The following is a 22,442-nucleotide window of genomic DNA, read 5'->3' on the forward strand; positions in this document are numbered from 1 at the left end:
AATGTTAGGGTTGTTTGAGGATCACTCTGTCCTTGAGTCGTCGTCTCCTGGGCTTTGGTGGTGCGGTCTACTGTCTGCCTCCCCTTCATTCAGTTTTCTTTCATGATGGCCACTCACATGATGCCTGGCTGGAAACATCATGGTTTGAGATCGTTGGCCTTCTAGCACTTTGGGCACGTTATAGTTCTCATGGAGTCGATTAAGTGTTGGATGATTTCATGGATGTATGGGTGGGGTTTTAAGGAGTGTCACAGTCAGGTGTTGTCATTGCTTTCTGGGTGTCAGTGGTGGAGAAGGGTGTGGTTGGCACTGTGCTGTTTGATTGTGGTTTGAATTTGATTGCTTTGACGGTTGGTGACTCGGGCTCCTTTCTCGATATCTCAGTGTTTATGAAAATGTTTTTTTTTTTCCTCACTTTGGCCTCCCGGCCACCCAAGAATGGAGTTTTAAGTCAATGCAAAACCTGAAAATGCTGCATCACGTTATGCACATGTCTGTCGCTGTATTCATTCATTGAGCATGCAGAACTAAAACATATCTCACTGTGTGCTCAGCAGTTTGGGGGTGATAACATGTTTATAATTGGAATTTAGCTTTATCTTTTTGTTAAACTGCTGTGTGGAGGCATCAGAGTGTACTGCAGTTCAGTAGGGTGTCAGCTCAGTTGCGAACATCAAAAATACCTCAGTGACTCTAATGATGTGTAACTTGATGATCATTAATCAAAGTCAAATTTAAAGATAAATGGAATAATTGCTAAATCCATGATGCAAAAGGAGTTCAAACTGGATCTCTACCTGGTCAGGGCTGTGTGGACACTTCAGAGACAGTTCTGTAACCATGGCAACATGAACAACCCCACAACAGCAAGCTTTAGGCTTTGTTTCTCTCTTTACTCTTTCAGATTTTGTTTTCTGGCAGTAAATGGACTTTAAATCTGTGTGAAATATTGAGTGACGAAAGTCTGGCAGGCTTGCATGTCAAAGTTCTGCAATTTCCCTTCGGGATCAGTAAAGATCTGTCTGTCTGTCTGTCCGTCTTTCTGTATATCCGTGTTTCTGTATATCCGTCTATCCGTCTGTCTGTCTATCCATCTACCTGCCTACCTACCTATCTAAAGCCGACAGTGTTTGTGACGTCCTGCTATTACTTTGTTTGCTTTTCACGCTGTATTTTCTGCAGTGTGCGCGTTCATAATGTTTTCCTGAGTGTATGATATTAAATTTAATGAGGCATTATTTCCCCCACTGAGCGTTTTTTTGTTCTCATGTGGACGGAGTGACTTTTGGACATGGTGTAGGTGTGGACAAAGATTTCTTTTTTATTTATTTATTTTTTTAATATCTGGGTGTGTGTGGATGATGAAGAGTTTAGATTCGGCTGAGCTCAGTCCAGCCCACTGCCATGAAAGAAACCCTGTTACTGCAGAAGCATTTAAAAGTCATTAATCACAGAGCAAGGTGATGCTGCACTAAAGGCTCCTGCAGTTTATACTAAAGCCTTTCACAATGCCTCGTGTTGACTTAGCAATGCTGCCTGATGGCTCTAACTCTCTCTTTCTTTCTCTTTTTCTCTCCCTAGTTCTACCCCTGTGCTCAGACCCATGGTGGGAGAGGTGGCCGATGGAAGACACGGCCCTCAAGCAGCCCACCATGGTCTCCAGACTGCCCAAGTTTGGCTCTCGTGCTCCGGCAGCTGCCAACCCCCTCCCCAACGGTTCTGCCCTGCCTGTTTCCTCTGGAGGGGGTAAAGGGGCAGCTGTAGGAAAGCAGAATGGGGTCATTCGACTTCCTTCTTCCCTCTCTGTGAAGTGGAAGAAGGGAAAGGGGGACGGTGAAGAGAAGGTAACGGATGATGATCCTCGTGTGGGCCTCCAATCCCAGCAGCAGCCGCGCTCTGCAGTCATGGTTAGAGAGATCGGGAAGCCCTCTGTTGTCCCGGTGGGTAAGGCCAGACGTTCCATCCCTACTGTGACCAACACCAGCCCGAGGACCATCCCTCAGACCACCAGGGCCAATCAACGCACAGCTGCACCCAAACAACCCTCCCCAAGCCAGCCGCTGTATGGCCGTAGGGCTGGTGTGAACGGGGTCGGCTCAGGCCTTCCGAAACCTGGCTTGGGCTCCTCCTCGTCCCCACTGTCCCAGTCCAGCGACAGCCTCAAGTCCATCTCGGTGGAGAATGTGGTGCGTTCCCAGAGCTTTAGCTATTTGAAGAGCTCTACTACCACTGCGAGTCCACCCTTGACCCGCTCCTTTTCCTTTAACCGGGCAGCGGAGTTGGCGAAGGAGCTGCCTAGGCCTCTGGCACAGTCCCCGCTGGCCAGGTCTCCGGTCACTCAGCCGTCTCTGGTGTTAGCTAGTGAGAGAGGAGCCAAGCCTACAATAACAAGTACAAGCTGCCCCTTACCACCCACGGCCCTAAAGAAATCACTTCTGCCCAGCTGCTCCGGCAGCAAGCCTTCAGCGATTAGCTACAAGCTGATGCGGCCATCCCTCATGAAGCAACCCCGCACAGATCAGCCAGGGAAGGTCCAGGTGAAAGTGGAGCGGGATGAGGACCCTCAAGAAACAGCTCCACCTACAATTGAACTATCCAGCACCACAGAAAGTCCTGGAACCACTCCAGATGAAGCCAAGGATACTGATGTCATCCAGTGTCTGTCCCTGGAGGTCCCAGAGGACATGTCTCTGTCCTCCACCTCTTCTTTGGAGCGCAATGACGTGAGCGAAGAGTACATGGACGACTTCGATGACCTGGGCAATGGGTGTGGGATCCAGCTGCTGCCAGCCCATGAGGGAGGAAACGACCAGTCCAGACTCTGTGATGATGACAATGCTGTCGTCAGTCAGTGTCAGGATGGGTCGTCAGTGACCAGTCTGCACAGTTTCCTGTCCGAGTCAGTAGACTGGGCAGAAATGGGCCTCACAGGTAGGCCCGAGTATGTTGCTGTCTTCAGTTTCTTCGGTTGTAATGAGGGGGGGGTCAAGCTCAGGTCCCAGAGGTGTAAACCCCTGCAAAGATGTTGTACCTCTTCCAGCAGACCAAATTCAGCTTACAAAAGCTTTTTTAGTCAGCTGATAAATTAGATTGGTTGTGTTAAAAAGAAGGGTTCATCGAAAAAATAAAGGTAGTGAAAGTCTGTCACCCAAAATCACGTCAGCCAAAGTAGGAGGTACGTTGCTAGCGCTGGTATAACGAAGGCTCCTCTTCAATGCTTGCTTCAAGTGCAAACTAGCAAAGCCTTAGTAGGCTGTGCCATCATGGTACATGGTAAAATAGGGCTGTTAAACAATTAAAAAATGAATCATACTTAATCATATTTTTTGTGTAGTTTATAGTGATTAATTACATTTGTCAAAGGTTTTCCCATTTAAAAAGCAATACATGTTGTTAAAGCTACATGTACGGACAAAATAAGCTTCATCTGAGTGTGTTTATTACTTTCAGTATGTCAGTATAATCATTTCCATCATTTGAACTTGAAAATAGATAGAATCCAGTTTACATCACCAATGTCTAAAGAGAGCAGTGGCTAGATGTACCAACTCCTCTGGGATCATAACCTTGTTTTGAGATTTTATTCAAAGGATTCTACAGAATGGCAGTTCTTGGCCTCTGCGTCACCAAATACGCCCTTCCTTGGATGCATCCTTGGCTTTGAGTTTGAGTGTCTGTGGAGTTCTATTATATAAGCTTCATAGCTTGAATGTAAAAGTATGTAGTGGTACAGTGTAGTGGCCGCTCTGCCTTCTATGCTGTACCCTGGGGTTCAATCCCCTGCTTGGGTAAGCACCCTACACTATACCAGTAAGAGTCCTTGGGCAAGACTCCTAACACTGCCTTCACCTACCTGTGTAAAATGATCAAATTGTAAGTCGCTCTGGATAAGAGTTTCTGCCAAATGCCATAAATGTCTACCTGTGCAAAATGATTTAAAAGGAATGCATGTTGTTAAACCTGCATGTGTGGACAAAATAAGCTTCATCTGAGTGTTTGTTACTTTCAGTATTTCAGTACAATCATTTCCATCATTTGACCCATTTGACCATGAAAATAGATAGATTGCATAGTTTACATCACCAGTGTCTAAAGACAGCAGTGGCTAGATATACCAGCTCCTCTAGGATCATAGCTTTAGCCATTTGAAGAGCTCTACCACCCCTGCGAGTCCACTCCTTTTTCTTTAACCGGGCAGCGGAGTTGGCAAAGGAGCTGCCTAGGCCCCTGGCACAGTCCTCTTATCCAGAACACAGGTAGGCGAAGGCAGTGTTAGGAGTCTTGCCCAAGGACTGTGATCCACATAACGTTACCCATTACTTTCTTCCTCAAAGGCCATTCACTATATAAAGTGCAGGTTTCAATGTTCAAGAAAACCACTGAAAACGATTTGACCGTCATGTTTGTCTTGCGTAGGTGGCCGAGAAGGGTTGGACGCCTCTCCTCACCATGTGCCTCGGAAGATGTCTGCAGGAGGAGATTTGCCACACGGCTCTTCGCTGGACCTCTCCCCCTCGGACAGCTCCGGCGGGACCTACATGTGGGACGAGGAGGTTCTGGAGCCGCTGGGAGGAGCCACGCACGGCTGCGGGAGCTACGACTCTGACCTCAACAGCATGGTGAGTTGGGTTGCATAGACTGTGTTGGGTGCAGGGGACTCTTTAACCCCTCGTCTACTCAGTAACTCCGCGTGTGAGTGTTTCAGGTGCTGTCGCCCACTGACACCTTTTTCAGCCATAGTTTCCTGTAGTTGTGCATAGAAATATAATAAAAAGAAAAAAAGTGCTGCCATAAAGAAGCACCGCTGTTCTCTTCTCTAATCACTTCCATTGTTTCCACATGCGTAGTTCAGTCATTAGGATGTAAACAAAGTCATTCAGAGTGGTTTGATGCAAATTATGTTCTAGAGAAACTTAACGAGAACAGTGTTGTTCACAGTGGCGGTGATAGGAACCAGACGTCCACCTCTAAAAGCTCCCTCACAGAAAGTTACTACACTGCCTGAAGCCTGAGACCTTGTTTTGTGATAGTTTTGTGAGGTTTTGGCTTAAGCATGTTTTTTGTTAATGGGCGGATACACGTGTGGTGTTGTGAGACAAAATAGTCCCCAAAGAAAACATATTTCTCCAGATTTTCTGCTATTTTATCATCATCAACATTCCATATAAAAGCTCAGAAGACACATGTAGGTTCACTGGTGGTTTTGGATAGTAAATAAAATAGCTATATCTGTGTTTGTAGTCATGGTGACCCCTGGTTCCATTCACCACCACTATAAAGACATCTGAGTCTCTATAATGAACCACTTTCCACCAGACCACTCTGAATGACTTTGCATCTCAACCACTGAATTATGCATAGCTAGCTAGTTACATCATATTCAAAACCCAATCAAATTACATGTCTTGTTTGTTTTCTGAGTGCAAAGGCTTAAATTTTTGTTTCGTTCTGCAAATTTTGGTGCACAGTTTCTGTTTGCTAAGTTTAGAACAGTGGGAAAAATATTTAAATACAATGTAATATGTGCTGTAACTTTTGTGCAGGCCACAATTTATGTTTTACCTTTTTTCATATATATTAAATTCAGCAAATAAACAGTAATTGTACATTAAAATGTGCAATTCTCTGTAGAGGATGTGTAACTTATTTTCACTTAGCAAATCAACAAAGCATGTAATGATCGGGGCGCCCAAACTTTTGCCTATGATTGTGTATAAGTGGGTCACGTGTAAGAATGTGCACGATTCTCACCAGTGTTAGCTGGAATTAGCAGGTTAATAGGCAGGTTAGTTTGGGGCCTTATTAAGGTAATGGGTTTGGAGGATAATATAAGAATAATTACATTTAATAATTACAAGTAGTTAACAAGGTCAGTGTGTCACTCTGTGGTGAACAAAGAGTTTGCAGAGAATTCCTGACCACAGGACAATCACCACAGATAATTTCATGTTATACATGTCCTTGGATATGAATGTATCCTTCAGAAGTATCATTATTTGTAAATCGAATAATATTCCCCAGTTTTAATGACTTTTTTCATTATATATTTAAGTAGAAATTATGAAAAGCATTCAAACATGTTTAAGAACGTGATTTGATTTCCTAACATGTGCGGGTCAGTCAGCTCTGCCTCAGCACCCAGTGTGGGCAGCTTCTACATCACATGACTGTGTAATGGAGGGAGGAAATAGGGAGTCATCAGAGGGATTAACACGAGTGGGAAAGTCTGTCTTTATGTTCTTTTTTCAGACACACAAGCTCAGCGAGTCTCAAAGGGAATTTCCACCCATTTTTTCAAAATTGGTATGTAAATAAATGGTTAAAATCTAAAAAGAGCCCTCTTTTGGAGCGAAATGGTCCGTTCTAGAGACACTTTCCGAGTCAGACAGTGGTGGTTATGAGAACCAGACGTCAACTCCAAAAGTTCCCCCAAAGAAAATTATTACATGAAATGAGTGAATATGAATATGCTTGATGACACTGTTTTATAATAGTTTTTGGCCTAAAATATGTTTTTTTAAAAGGGCAGGGAGGGACATGCAGGGCATCGTGAGGCACAATAGTATCTCAAAACCTTTTTTTTCCACTTATTTATCACTATTTAACCATCGGCAACATTATATAAAAACTCAGAAGACGTGTGGGTTCGCTGATGGTTTTGGATGGTAGATAAAATATATCTGTGCTGTAGTCATGGCGATCCCTGGTTCCTGTCAGCACCACTGTAAAGAAATCAGAGTCCATAAGTTTCCTTTCAATAACCCACTTTAACATCAACCCTCTCTGAGTGACTTGACGGTTGAATTGTGTATGAATTTTGAAAAAATAGTGGAATTCCCCTTTAACAACACTTGTTTAAAGGGCCCCCTTCCATTTTTCTTGTATTTTTTTTCTTTTGAAGTCCACGTATTTGGACTTGTGTACCAAAAATGGCCATAATTCATTTTCTCAGAATTAAACAGGTTGTGCCTTTAAGACTAACATATGCAAATGACCTCTGTTCTGATTGGATGCCCTGTATTGCGCCTTATTAAAAGCCTTTCATTTTCCGGAACACTCTTTATGACTTCATGTGAAGGAGTAGGCTGAACTGATGAAGGCCGAACGGGTGAATGTGTTTAACTGAGTTGGCTTTTGTGACATCACAAAAGCAGTGAAGTCACAACAGGCTGTTTTTGCAGCGTATTTCCATATACTGAATGAGTGGAGTGGAGAGTGAATGGTGTGATATTGGAACATTTATCACCTCAATCTCTCTTATTTTCCCATGAAATCGGCCCTTTAAGCGAATACTGTGCACAGGCAGTTTGATGAGCCTCAGACAGGAGTTCAATACAGCTTTAATGCAAACCAGCAGTCCAATAGGGGGAACATTTTCTGCTGAGCCACAGAGTCTCTGCTGTTGGAGCTGCGCCACTGTTCGTGCCCTTTTGAAGTGACGCCCATCTATTAGTGTCCTGGTTGGCTGTTGCCTGTGGTGATTCCCTGTACCTACCTCAGCAGCCAATGAGAATGCTCTCTGCATGCCCGGTCAGGAAGCAGAGCTGTGGGATTAAATGAGGGAATGACGGTGCAGTTATTGCTCTCAGGTCTCACTGCATTGAAGTTTTCTTCTATCAAAGATGAAAACAGAGCTCCAGGAGTGTCAATGCATGTGTTTTATGTATATAGGCTTATAATATATGCTAATAAATCTGGATATGTACTTTTTTAAAATACATTTATATTCATTTATTGAAATCTCAGCCTAACGTGTTACATGTGCTGTTTTGTTTTGGGCCAGTATGTAGGTGAATTGTTTCGTTGACCTGGTGCTGATAAGGCTGTTGATCTCAAATCTCTTGTTGTGACTGAAAGCTGCTTACGGGTGAACCTGCAGTATTAAAGGGCCCATATCATGGAAAACTGAACTTTCCTCACTTTGTTGCAGAAGATTTTGATGTAGTCTGTAAACCCTATTGAAGTTTTAAAGTGTGCCGTTTTCTCTCCCAGTCGATATATATGCAAACTATGCAGCAAAAACAACCTGTTTTTTTTGTGATGTCACAAAAGACAATGGATATTTTGGTAATGCCTGGAGTTGGAGATATGAGGTTTTGTTCCGACAGCAGCGAATATGCAAATTATGCTGCAAAACAGCCTGTTTTGTGATGTCACAGATGTTTTTATGATGTCACAAAAACATCCCATTTGTTAAATATATCCGCCTACAACAGTTTAGCCCCGCCCATTCATGCTGAAGTTATAAACAGTGTTTCAGCCCTGGCTGCTTTTTGAGTGAGGGACTGTGCAGGACAGCCAATCAGAGCTCTCAAACAGAGCTCTTTTACATGTTTTATACAGTAACAAAAGTGGCTTGTTTAATTTTAATTGAATTGAATTGCTGTTTTGAATTGCTGTACTATTTTTAGTACATGAAGCCAAACAAAGAGAACCTAAAAAGAAAAAAAAAAGGCTTCTTTGGCTCATAACAATAGTGGAACCCTTTTTGGTGCTATGTAGAACCCTTTTCAAAAAAGTTCTATGTAGAGCCATCTACAGCACATTCTTCATGAATCTAAAGAACACTTTCACGTTGCAAAGAATCCTTTAGTCTTACAAAGGGTTCTTTGAGTGTTCATTGTTCTACATATAACCATTTTCTTGATTAAAGAACCTTGGAAGAACCATCTTTTTATGAGTGTACACTCTTAGCAAAAAAGAGTTCTGTGTAGTACCAAAAAAGGGTTTATTGGCTTATAACAATAGTGGAACCCCTTTTGTTGCTACATAGAACCCTTTTCAAAGGTTCTCCATGAATCTAAAGAACCCTTAAATCATGCAGAGGGTTCTTTGAGTGTTCATGGTTCTATATAGAACCATTTTTTTGACTAAAGAACCCTTGAAGGACCATCTTTTTTATGAGTGAACACTCTTAGCAAAAAGGGTTTTATGTAGTACCAAATATTCTATGTAGGTTCTTGGGCTTATAACAATAGTAGAACCTTTTTGGGTGCTATATAGAACCCTTTTCAGAAAGATTCTATATAGAACCATTTACAGCACATACAAACAAAAAACAACCGATTCATTAAATATATCCGCCTACAGTAGTTTAGCTCCGCCCATTCATGCTGAAGTTATAAACAGTGTTTCAGCCCTGGCTGCTTTTTGAGTGAGGGACCATGCAGGACAGCCAATCAGAGCTCTCAAACAGAGCTCTTTTACATGTTTTATACAGTAACAAAAACGGCTTGTTTAATTTTAGTTGAATAACAACTGTTTTAATACATGAAACCATATAAAAGAACCTAAAACGTAAGAAAAATGTGGATATGGGCCTTTTAAGAATAGAGGAATTCCCAGGTTCAGGCCGTGTCCATTAACAGTGAGCTAACTGGGATCGGCTCAGTTGGACTGGAAGGAAAGCTGCAGAGTTTTAAGGTGAGACGTCCGGCTGGATGACCCACAGTAATATCACTCACGATTGTGCCGGTGCTGTTTTGCTCAGCTTCAGGTTCTGTTTGTGTAGGTTTTCAGGGTGAGGGTGCTGATGGTTTGGATGTGCTGGAGTGTTCTTGATGTCTAAGGCAGTTTGTTCCGGAACTAATGCCGCCCCCTGTGATCAGCTGCAGTGTGCAGTGTGAGAGAGCCATCTAGTGGTGGTTTCACAAAATTGCATAATGTTCCTCTGGAAAAAATGCCACGTCATGCACACTGAGCCGGCTGAGGTCAGTTCATTACGGCAGGACACTTTAACGCCACTGAAGAATCCACACATCCTGGAAAAGCTGGAAAACCTGGGAATTTAGACTGGTTTACTGGAGACCTGGAAAATAAGAAAATTGATAAAATGTGCTGGAAATATTATTGAACACATGGAAAAGTGTAAAGTACACACTTAAAGATGGTTCTTAAAGGGTTCTTTAGTAAAGAATATAGCATAAATAAAGGGTTATTTGCATTGTGAAAGGGTTCTTCATATTGAAGAAAAATGTACTGTAGATGGTGCTATATAGAACCTTTTTGAAAAGGGTTCTTTAAAACACCAAAAAAGGTTCTTCTATTATGACAAGCTTGACATCCAAACAGTAGAAGAACCCTTTTTATGCTATATAGAACCATCTATAGCACATTCTTCATCAAAGAACCATTTCATAATGCTAAGAACCCTTTAAGCATGCGAAGGGTGCTTTGAGTGTTCATGGCTCTATATAGAACCATTCTCCTGACTACAGAACCATTTCAGTACCCTTTTTATGAGGGTACACTCGTAGCAAAAAGGGTTCTATGTAGTACCAAAAATGGTTCTTTGGCTTGTAACAAAAGTGGAACCCCTTTTGGTGCTATGCAGGAGTCTTTTCAAAAAGGTTCTATAAAGAACTCTCTGCAGCACATTCTCCATTAATCTGAAGAACAGTTTAACCTTATAGAGAACCCTTAAATTATGCAAAGCGTTCTTTGAGTGTTCATCGTTCTATATAGCACCACTCTCCTGAGGCCAGAACATCTTTTTATGAGTGTACACTCTTAGCCAGAAGGGTTCTATGTAGTACCAAAAAAGGGTTCTTGGGCTTGTAACAATAATGGACCTCTTTTTTTGGTGCTATATAGAACCCTTTTCACAAAGGTGCTATGTAGAACCATCTACAGCACATTCTCTGTGAATCTAAAGAACCCATTCATGATACAAAGACCCCTTAAATCATGCAAAGGGCTTTTGAAGTGTTCATGGTTTTAATATAGAACCATTTTCTTGACTAAACAACCCTTAAAGTACCCTCTTTTCTAAGAAAGTGTAAATGATGGCTACGCTAACACAACCTGTGCATCACCAGCTGAGCTGCGTCTCTAACTGTAAGCCAGCGAGTGCAGGCGGCTCCTTGTATGACGGGGAGGATTATGTTCAGTGAAATGATAAACTCATTTTTTCTTTACTAAAGAACCCTTGAAGAACCAGGAGTGTAGTTGTGACGTCAGACCACAGTGATTAAATATTTTAGCTGCTAATGCCCAGTTTGAGTGTCTATTTAAAGCTATTATAGGTTGGAATGCTACAGCGTTGCATGTGGACAGATACATGGACTCTGTATTGGAACGCAGTTTAGAGCAAGGCTACATTAGCACTTCTTAGTTTAGTAGAATGTGAGTATAACCCTCAGTCAGTGAGGGGATTTAGGGGGTGCCATGTTGATGTTAAAACGCCTGTGTCATGGAAAACTGAATTCTCGAAGAGTTTGATGAAGCGAAATGTTTCAAATTGTTCTTTTTGCTGTTGTCAGAAGAAAACCTCGCATCTCCAAAATGGTGACTTTACAGGAGAAGGAAAAAACCTACTTTACTTTTAATGTAAGTCAATGGAACCAGACTTTTTTCCAAGTCATTTTGGGTCGTTTCTTTTGGTCCATTCATCATGAAATTCACATACAGTGTAAAGGGCAGCAGGCATTTTCGAATTATGTCAAAAACTGAAAAACAACAAAAATCCAGATACAAGGTTTTCTTTCGACAGCAGCGATACGTTCCATATTTACCATCCATACGTGGCCTGTTTTGAATTCCACCAAAACGAACACGTTTACATTTACCTGCCTTTTCAGACTAGCGCAGTTTAGCCCCGCCTATTCACTCTGAAGCTATACTGAACATGGAAAATGGTAAATTTATATTTGGGAGCTGTGATGCCAATTAATTTTAGTTAAACTGCATAAAGTGTAACAGCAACTGTATAGAATTTTAGAAATGTACACACAATGTCTTTTGACTTTGTACTCAGAAATTTGAACGAAAAAGCATGTATTCATAAGCATAAACAAAGATTGAATTTTTACAGATTTCCATCTTTTACCAGTTTGCCTCAATAATTTGTATTACACCGGAATAAGACATCTGTTATTCACAGATCAGTATTATATAATATTATTATAATTTCTTATTGGGCTTTGAGCAAATGCATATAATTTGTTAAGCAGTTCTTTTTAAATGCTTCACAATAACTCACTTCAAAGCATAAGGGCTAGAAGCTGAGTTAAAACCAGCTCTGTTCATACTTGTTTGCACAAAGTCTCTGTTTTGGTGTTTCGTTTATTTGTGTTCAGTGTTTGTTTATTAATGTAAAGCGTTTCAGTTAATCCTGTGTTTCTGTTTTTTGAACAATATGCAGTTACAGGGCCCATTTCATGGAAAACCGAATTTCCCTTGAGATGAAGGAGTTTAAAGTAGTACGTAAACAGTGTCAAAGTATCAAAACATGCTGGTCACTTCCCCGTCCACATAGTCCATACAGACCACACAGTCCATACAGTCCATATATAGAACCTAAGCTGCAAAAACAGCCTGTTTGGAACTCTCTGTTTTTGTGATGTCATACAAACCATGACGTTGACATACATCCACCTACAGATGTGTAGCCCCGCCTTTTCATTTGAAATTCTAAGGAATGTTTCAGCTCTGAGTGCTTCTTGAATGAGGCACAATACGGAGCTAATATACAGCTAATCAGAACAGAGCTCATTTACATATATATCAGTTTTAAAGGTGCAGTAACAAATAACAGCAGGTTCAGTTGGGATAAAGGATAAAGAGAGTTTGGAAAATTGTTATGTAAAAATGATTTATGACTTTTGATACGTGAAAGCACACAAATGTTTGAAGTGGACTACTTGGAAAAAAGTGTTATATAGTATAAAAGTATTATATAGACCCTTTAATAGTAGGAAGGAGATAAACAGACATGAACTAAACAAACTAAAAAAATAAACCTGCACGCTTAAAAACATGGTAGTTCAATGGTTCTTTAGTAAATGCAGTGGTTCCATTTAGAGCCGTGAGTTCTATATTGAACCATTTGAATGCTTAAATGCTTAAAATGGCTCTTCAGTTTGATGGAGAATCTGTTGTGTATAGTAGAACCTTTTAGAAAATGCTTCTGTATAGCACTAAAAGGGTTCTGCTATTGTTACAATGTCAAGCTAACAATAGAAGAACCCTTCTTGGTGCTATGTAGAACCATATACACTCCTTAAAATGATTAATGTTTCTTCGAGGGTTGCTTAGCAAAGAAAATGGTTCTATATAGAACCATGAAAAGTCAAAGAAAGGGTTCTTTGCATCGTGAAAGGTTCTTCAGATTGATGGAGAATGTGCTATAGATGGGTCTATATAGAACCTTTTTGAAAACGATTCTATATAGCACCAAAAGGGGTTCCAATTTTGTTACAAGCCAAAGAACCATTTTTGGTACTACATAACCCTTTTGGCTAAGAGTGTCCCTCATAAAAAAGACGGTTCTTCAATGGTTCTTTAGTCAAGAAAATGGTTCTACATAGAAACATGAACACTCAAAGAACCCTTTGCATACTTAAATGGTTCTTTGCATCATGAAATGGTTCTTTGATGGAGGATGTGCTGTAGATGGTTCTATATAGAACCTTTTTGAAAAGAGTCCTATATCGTACCAAAAGGGGTTCTACTTTTCTTACAAGCCAAAGAACCATTTTTGGTATTACACAGAACCCTTTTTGCTAAGACTATACATTCATAAAAAAGATGGTCCTTTAAAGGTTCTTTAGTCAAGAACATGGTTCTACATAGAGCCATGAACACTCAAAGAATCCTTTGCATGATTTAAGGGTTCTATATAGCACCAAAAAGGGTTCTTGTATTGGTACAAGCTTGACATCATATTTGCACCCTTTGCATGATTCTTTCAGTGTTCGTGGTTTTATAAAGAACTGGTTTCTTGGTTCAGCTTTATATTAAGTGTCTCTAATAACTGTGTAGTTACACATGAATAACATATGTAACAACACTGTAACTACTGATGATTTAGTCAGTGTTACAGATGGATTGCAGAAGTACAGCCTATGTAATTACATGTGTATCAACTTCAGTTTTGCCTCATGTAATTGCACAAGTGTAACTTCTACAGAGGAACTTTTGTGTAGTGTAAAGTTAAAGTTACACTTTAAAGTAAATGGACAGTTCCTGTGTAGTTGTTATGTAGGTACTGTGTAATAATGAAGTGGTAATATAGACATTTATTTGGGTTTAATGCAACACGTTTAATTAATGTCATAAAAGATAAGGGGGCGTCTGCTGTACTGTCACATTACAGAATGGTTTAAAGCTGAAACTGGTTACAGTGTCACAACACTAACAACGTAAATGCTAGCTAAATGTTAGGAAAGCTGGCAGATACAGTGTAAATAATGTCTTAATGTAAATCATTAGTAGTTACATTGTTGTTGCATGTGTTGTTCATATGTAACTACACAGTTATTAGAGACACTTAATATAAAGTGGGACTCTTCTTTACTAAAGATCTTTTTAAGTGTGTACAACACATTCTCTTTGAATTAGAAAAAACATTTCATCATGCAGAGGACCATTTAAGCGTGCCGATGGTTGTGTTTAGACCTCATGGTTCTAAAAACAATTAACTTGACTAAAGAACCATCTTTAAGTGCCTTTAAGTGTGTATGTATTTATAGAAGGTGAAAATGGAAATTTCTGAACATGGGAATCAGAAAAATGACATGAAGAACAAAAATGGTGAGAAACCTGAACAGAATTTGGGGAAGAAGTACAACAGACTTTGTAGGACCCCACACATATTAGACGTGGCTTCCTGCTGTAACGTTTACTCAGAGATATTGAGGTTTCTTTTGTGAGGCCCTTCTGAGTGTTCACAAGGATCAAATAATCATCCAGGAGAGACGGAGTGCTCACAGTCCTGTGAGCGATATTTAGTTTCTGAAGAAGCTCGAGCAGCGAGCTGTAGGGGGCGATGATGGTCTGTAGAAAGGAGGCACTCACACGCTGACTCACTCCAGATGGAGGAGCTGCTGGAACGACAGCCGAACGAGAGGACCTGGAGTGACGTAGCTCCGGAGTGTCCGTCACCCACCGCTGCGCATCGGCGGGGCTGCTGCGGTTTGCAGAGTCATCTCACAGTCGCTCTGTCCTGCAGTCTGCATCGTCTGACCTGAGCTGAGTCTGACCTCTCAACAAACAACCAAACATTTATGTATATAGCACTTTTCTAAGTTACGCTACACAGAGCTTCACAACAGTAAGATGAAGTAAATACAACAATAAAACAATACAAAACAAATAACGTAAAACCAAAGACGGTACAGCTTCATCCACAGACAACACAGAGAACATCAGCTCAAAGGCTAAGGCATACAGATATGTCTTAACCCACTATTGCATTTGAAATTGTATTAATTTCAAATATTTGTAAATATTGGGTTGTACATTTCACTAAGTTACTTGGATTTGTTTGGTCTTGTTTTCAAGAAAAGAATGTTCCTGGAGAAAAATTAGATTTTATGATGCTATGGTACGATGGCGCATTGTTGCCATATGGCAACAATTTACCAAATGCCCCACTTTAAAAAAAAAAACAAAACAAAACATTTTTTTCAAATATTTTAATTATTTAAGCAGTTTTAAATAACACATTTTATCATGTTTAAGTAATAATTCATGCAATAGAGGGTTAAGCCTTTCTTTTAAACATCGCGGTAACACTTTCTATGAATGTCACCTTTGTAAGCATCTATAAACACATTCATAACATGTTATGCATTCATAAGGCATTATAAACATGGCTATAAATATTTATTAAAATGCATTACATGTTATAGCCATGCTTATTATGCATTATGAATTGTTAACATAATGCATTATAAGTACTGATCATAACAAATTATAAGAGCTCATAAGTCGTATTTGTCTGCTCTAAGTAAAGTGAAGCATACTGTACTAAAGCCTCCTCCAGTGTTAAGAGTGAGGCTTCAAGTTGAAGTATTTACTGAAGGATTTACTGAAACACTAAAACATACACAGTAAAGCACATTACAGGCTTCAAATACCATCCAATAGCTGCCATCAGTGTTTTACCCAATGTGGGGAAGTCAATGTACACCACCGTTAGCTTGGTATTTGTCTTTACTTTACGCTCTCCAAGCTGGGACTGACTTCTTTGACACAGACAGTTTAACATATTAACACTACGTATAATGCATTATATTAACAATTCATAATGTATAATAAACATGGCTATAAAGTGTAATTATTTTTATAAATGTTTATAATCATGTTTATAATGCCATATGAATGCATTATAACATGTTATACATGTGTTTATAGATGCTTACAAAGGTGACGTTCATAGAAAGTGTTACCAACATCTCCTTAGACTCAGCAAATCTGATTTTAAGAGCATGTACTGAAAAAGCACAGTCTCACTTCCATTTTTGCTTTGTTCTAGGGACCACTAGAGGGCCTCAGTGTCCTAGTGTCTGAATATGGCACTAATAGCTCAGAGATATATTCCGGCCCATCAACATGCACCGCCTGATATGTTACAACCAAAATTTAAAAATGTACCGTAAAACTAACAGGGAGCCAACGTGAAGTTGCCAATATGGGTGAAATGTGTTCCCTTCTTTTAGTTCTACTAAGTCCCTGAGCTGCTGCATTTCAGACAAGTTGCAGCCATGTCAAAGCTCCTTGACTAAGACATGTAAATAAGGCCGTACAGTAATCAAGCCGTGATGATATAAAAGCATGAATATGTTGAGACCTGTTGTTGTGAGGGATTTGCAAAACAACCTTCATTTGAAATGAGTCTTCAAATGACTAAACAAAAACACGTTCATCATTCACGGTCAGCAAAAAGTTCGGTCAGGAAACTGACGCAGAGTAAAGTTGACCTAAAATCAAAATGGATTTTTTACCTTTCTTAGATCTTGTCTGGTGATATTAAGCATGGTTCATCGTGTCGTATCACTTACAAAGACAACGTTCCTGTTTTCCCGTAGGCTTCCTGAGATGGAGCGTATTAACGTGAATAACATCATGGCTGTGATTCGGTCACAGCGTCAAGCTGAACGCCAGTGCCTTAGATCTCCACAGCTGTCAGCCGTCATATACTTGTATTGCTGTTTAAATTTAGTGGGTGTCTTAGAGGAGGGGGGCGGGGGCTCCAAACTGTGCTGGACACCAGCCCTCCAGGACCGAAGTTGTGGTTTAGGTGTTCAATCACAGCTGTGACTTGAAAGCTCATTTAGGATCAGCAACAGGTTCGGAACTTGATGCAAGCTTGCCGTCACTCTCTTCTTCAGAATCTGACCGGGCTGGAGGTCAAGTGTAGGGGTGCACAACTGAGGTCCTGGAGGGCTGATGTCCACCATGGAGGTTTGGGCTGATGTCCAGTTTGGAGGTTTGCCTACTCAAACACATCAGTAATCAGTAATCAGTGTAATCAGGTGTGTTTGAGTAAATCACCAAACTGTGATGGACACCGGCCACCCAGGATTTCAGTTGTGCACCCCTCATCAAGTGTTGTCTTATAGAAGTTATGTTGTGTCTGTGTTTATGTGTTAAGTAGAAATGTGGCAGCAGTTAGCTCAGTTTTTTTTTTTTAATTCCACTTATTCCTTGCCTCAAAGTGGTACACCACCAATGGCAGTATGCAAGCACATGAAAACATTGCCATGGTGACAGCAACACCAGTGAAAATGGAGGACTGTCAAACGAGAGCTTTAGCAATGTCGATTGCTTATTTGGGGTCTAAAAAGGCAACGGGGCATTCTGTACTCTTTTAATGTTGGGTTTTATAAAACTGGATGTGACTGGACTTCAACAGCGAGACGTTCCCCGTCCACAGCTTCCAATGAAATCAGTATTCACGTTGACATTGCCGCTGGCAGAATTTTCCGTCGCTTCTCCAGTTTGCCATTGACCACCTACCGCCAACATGGAACCACAGCGTAATGGCTGTATATTCCGAAATGTAATGCACTACAATCTGAAATATGACACAATACAAAAGCTACATTATGATTTCTTATTCACACTGATGTTGATGCTAAAAATAGTCGTTTATCCAAGAAGTGGCATGTCCTCAGTTGCAGTAGTTCTCTCAAACTGGTACTTTGGACCTCCTCATTCTGCAGGACTGACAACCCAAGAAGGGGAAAAAAACATGATTAAAAATATCCCATGCTGAAACTTCAAGTGCAATGACAGGAGGTATGGATCTGTTTCGGCTTCTACCGAAAGATAATACTCTCTGGCTGAAGTGTACGACACAACTTTGACTTTCCGTCTCTGTCTGAGACGTGCGTATGGCAGACTACCCAGTCTAATTTATGGGTAGAAAAATTGAGTTTCAAGCAGATCCATCAGGGAGAGCATGCAAGGCAGGCCGTCCCGAAGATAAATCTCCATGCGGTTGATGGAGATGGCGCATCCCTCCACTAGGGGGCAGTGTTGGTCTGTGGTGGGAATTGTGAGAAGAGCGGACTGTCTGCAGAGGAACGAGGAGACTGCTCGGGCACCACACATGGCTTCATTCATCTCTCTCTGTCTGTCTCTCTCGCGTCCTGCCTCTTTCCCTGCGGACTCTCACTCCGGCTCCTTCGGCTCCGTCTAATCATCTCGGCTGTTAGAGCAGAGAATATGCAGGCAGGGTGCGTTACCCCCAGGGATGCCTGTTGCTGTTGTTGCCTGCCGAACCTTTCAGTTATCTGGGTTTCTGAGCACCGGATTACCTGAGCGCACTGCCATTGGGGCCCTAACTGAAAGTCGCTGAGCTAATACGTTGTCCTCTTTTGGGTTTTTTCTCCTTTTTATAGTCCAGCGGGTTATTGGGACTAGTAAACAATGTGGGTTGACTGATGGCAGAATGCAAGGTTATTATTAAAGGGGCACAAAAGTTATTTTTCAGTATTTTGTACTGCAGCAATGCATACCTCGGCCTTATCAGTTTAATAGGATTCGTGATTTTGTATCATTTTGGTGTTTTCATCTATCACTGTTCTCTTACTACAATAACTGGCATGCATAACACTCATGAACCCTGGTCCTGGAGATGTACCGTCCAGTCCCAACCACACCATCTCCAGCTTACCAAAGTCCCTGAGGACTGATCTGAGGACCACTGGGCTCCTAAATAGGTCACTATCTAGCATTAGTGATAACCTTAATCAGTTGTCAGAGGAGCAAAACCAATGAAGTATCTACGCCAAAGCGCTTGTAGTCCTATAGAATTTACTTCCACCTTCAAGGTACTTCATCAGAAGGTTTTCCTGATCTTTAAACCAGGAAATCTCATTATACAGTAGACTGCAGCACCACGGTAGGAGGCATGTAGGCATGTTTTCAACCAGTGTAGCAGTGGTTACAGTTTGTCCACAGTGTCCTTTAAAGGAAAAGCAATGAACTGCAAAAGTGCATCCCAGAACTTGAGGGAACATGCCATCACTTTCGGTCCCAAGACCCCAAGAGGCCCTGTTCCTTGCCACATAATTATTCCATCACTGGACCTCATTAGAGACAGAAATTCCGGTAGCCCTTTTAGATGCTCCAATCCCCTAGCTGTCTGTTTGTTTCCCGTCTCTGAGCAATGGCGCTGTTCATTAGCGGATGAGATGAGGTGGACCCTTTAGTCCCTTTGTTTAGAGTCATTAGGATGAGCTGCAGCCTGCAGTATCCGCGCTAGACTGGAGGTATTTGCGGGCCGTTTGGGACCTTGTGGAGCTGAGAAAATGGCATCGTAGTGCCGTGATATTAAAGGCACTGCCATTTGCTGGAGGAAGCGGTAATACCGTTTGGGTAGAAACAAGCCTCCAGTGTTGTTTCCTGTCCCTGCGTGCAGACTGTAGGGGAAGCTGTAGCCTCTTTGTTCATTGTCACAATGTAATGGAGCTAGAAAGAGGAGAGGGGAGAGTGGGCTTTATTAAGAGGCTCTGCCCAATCCTATCAGTGTGAGGGGCTCCTGCAGTGGTCTGGAAATGAGTTGGAGTCGGGCATTCAGGGCCTTTAGTAAAGCCACACTCGAGCAGTTGGCTTGGACAGCGTTGTGCAAGCGGTCATGTGGAGTTCTGACACTCTGCTGATTTACTCCAGCGGAGGACGCGGCTGCAGATCTAATCACGATCCGCGATGGCCCTGACCTTTGCCTCCACTTCACTGATCACTCCTGACAATTTCATTACCTTGCAGCCCTCTCGCTGTTCCTCACCACCATCGATGCCATCACCCCGCATAAACTGGACAGAAGATGGAAGTGAGCCTTACGCAGCAAGTGGACCCAAAGGACCTTCAACTTGTTCTTTTTCATTCCTTGTTCTCGTTTTCCAAACTATCCGTTCAGTACTCTCACCTAGTTTCCCACCTAGTGGCATAACTGGAGCCTGTAGCTGGGTGGCCCATGCTGGCTGGACTCTAATAGCTTTACTGGACCCTTTATATCGATGTTAATGGAAAGTTGCATCTCTAACTCATGGGTGCTTATGATGGTGTACTTCAACCATTACTCTATACTAGATCACCATCCTGGTGAGACAATGCATTAGCAAATAAGCCAGCAAAATACATTGTCCTTTTTTATAATGGATAAATATTTATGCCTCAGTGCCCTACCTTCATCACCAGTGTTACCCTGCATAACCAGGGGCACCCAGTGTAACCTTTCCTGGACAAGTGTTCTGAGTCATGATATGAAGGTGTAAAAAGCTTCTGACTGACATCCGGCATGGCATGGGTGAGGGTATCACAGGTGAATGTAGTGCTGGATTATAAACAGCCGTACACAAAGGTTTTATTTAAAAATAAATAAAACTTCCTCTAACATCCTCTACATGTTCAACGTCATTTAGAGAAATTATTAGGTTAACTGTTCATGAACTCGCAGTTTTCCAGCTAAATGGTACAAATCGGAATACAGTGTGGTCAGACATTTGCTGTGGTAAAAGCTTAGCATATGTTTCTTTATCAGAAAGACTTCAGACTTTAAAAAATCAAGCCATCATCTTTGGATTTGTGGTCTGGGGTTAATATACTAGTCAAATACAGTAAGATCCTGAGTGGCATTACTGTCTCTGGTGGCATCTGGTATGCAGTAGGCTGTAGCCTTTAGAGTTCTGTACTTGTTTGTTTATATCTTTCGAATTATACCTTACAAATTCAAAAATCAAACTATGTGCTATGTACAGGGTGTCCCAAAAAAATTTACATCATTTGAGATGTGAATATCTGAGTAACTACATGTCCTGGCAGTTGTTCATGTTGAACAATGCAAGATTTATTTATCAAAATTCGAACAAGAAATTCAGAGGGATGTAGATTTTATAACCGATTTCACAGCTTCACAAATGTAATATCTTCCGGTACTGGTGGTCTTTCAGACCCCTTTGCCCTGCACAGACAGCCTTCCTCTTTGCACGCTGCACACTCTTGTTTGACTGTGTTTGAGCATATTCTAACACACGAACTTCCTTTTCATTTCTAGTGAACGCCATTCTTCAACCTGAAAAAAAAAAAAACATTAAAAATTAAATTGGATTTTTAATTTTTTTTTTAAATTTGAGATCATTTGAGGGAGAATTGGCTACATTATTAGACTACAAAATGATGTCAATTTTTTTGGGACACCCTGTATTTCAAGAACTCTGTGAACTTGAAGTGATAAATAATATGCCCTAATTATGTATTTACATTCATTTTGAGATCAAGATTTGATCTCCACTTTTGAAATGTGATGAATTCTGGATAATAAATTTGTTATAACTTAATTATCATTGTTAGCCAGGACCCTCTACAGTGCTGTTTATCATTCTGGACGCACCTGACATTTCTTCGTTTTAATCATACTACCGATCATCTGAAACCTGTGGGGTTGCATGAACAAATCAGAATCATTATGTGCACTTATTTTCTACATGCAACCAAATTGTTTTGTGTTATTGATAACAGTGACTGCAAACCTTTGAATGGTAGTGCTTTTACTGTTCAAAATACATAAAAAGTAATTTTAGCACTGTTGCCTCACAGCAAGAAGGACCTGGGTTTGATTTCCCGGCCGGGCGACCAGAATCCTGTCTGTGTGGAGTTTGCATGTTCTCGCCATGTCTGCATGGGTTTTCTCCCACAGTCCAAAGACATGCATTCAGGCGAATTGGAGAAGCTAAATCCCCTAGGAGTGAGTTTGTGTGTGACTGTATATGTCTGCATGTCTGCCCTGTGATGGACTGGTGACCTGTCCTGGGTGTTTCTTGCCTTCCGCCCAGTGAACGCTGGGATAGGCTCCAGCACCTCCTGGTGACCCAGGAGGATAAGCGGCTTAGATAATTTGTGTGCGTGTAATTAAGTAGCATAACTAGAATACCAACCGAACTGTCTGCTCCAAAACCGGACACCTGACAACTCTAGCCTTGTTGTTGGAAGCCCCCTGCGCCATGGACCCCAGAGTGATTGTCCCTCCAGTGGCGCTTATGATCAGTCCACGTCATTAATATTTATTGATGCAAACCTAAATACAATATCATGATCTCACTGATATCAGCACTACCCTGAGGTCATCTCGTCCTGTAGGGGTCCCAGGCGGTTCCAGTGGCCCTGCAGAGCATTTTCGACTCCTTCCCTTTCTTCCTTAAGTCGTCACTGTG

The 22,442-nt window shown here is 41.4% G+C and overlaps 1 protein-coding gene across 3 annotated transcripts in view; it reads left to right on the forward strand.

Moving 5' to 3' along the window:
* Window positions 1–22,442, forward strand: part of ccser2b (coiled-coil serine-rich protein 2b) — a 105,692-nt gene that overhangs the window by 28,925 nt on the left and 54,325 nt on the right. For all 3 annotated transcript variants that reach the window (XM_036573164.1, XM_036573166.1, XM_036573165.1), the window contains 2 exons: window positions 1,582–2,931; window positions 4,417–4,619. In XM_036573164.1, coding sequence (XP_036429057.1) covers window positions 1,623–2,931; window positions 4,417–4,619 — 1,512 coding nt within the window. In that variant the 5' untranslated portion in view covers window positions 1,582–1,622. The remainder of the gene's footprint in view (window positions 1–1,581; window positions 2,932–4,416; window positions 4,620–22,442) is intronic.

Source organism: Colossoma macropomum, unplaced genomic scaffold, assembly GCF_904425465.1.
Source record: "Colossoma macropomum unplaced genomic scaffold, Colossoma_macropomum, whole genome shotgun sequence".
Classification (NCBI taxonomy): Eukaryota; Metazoa; Chordata; class Actinopteri; order Characiformes; family Serrasalmidae; genus Colossoma; species Colossoma macropomum.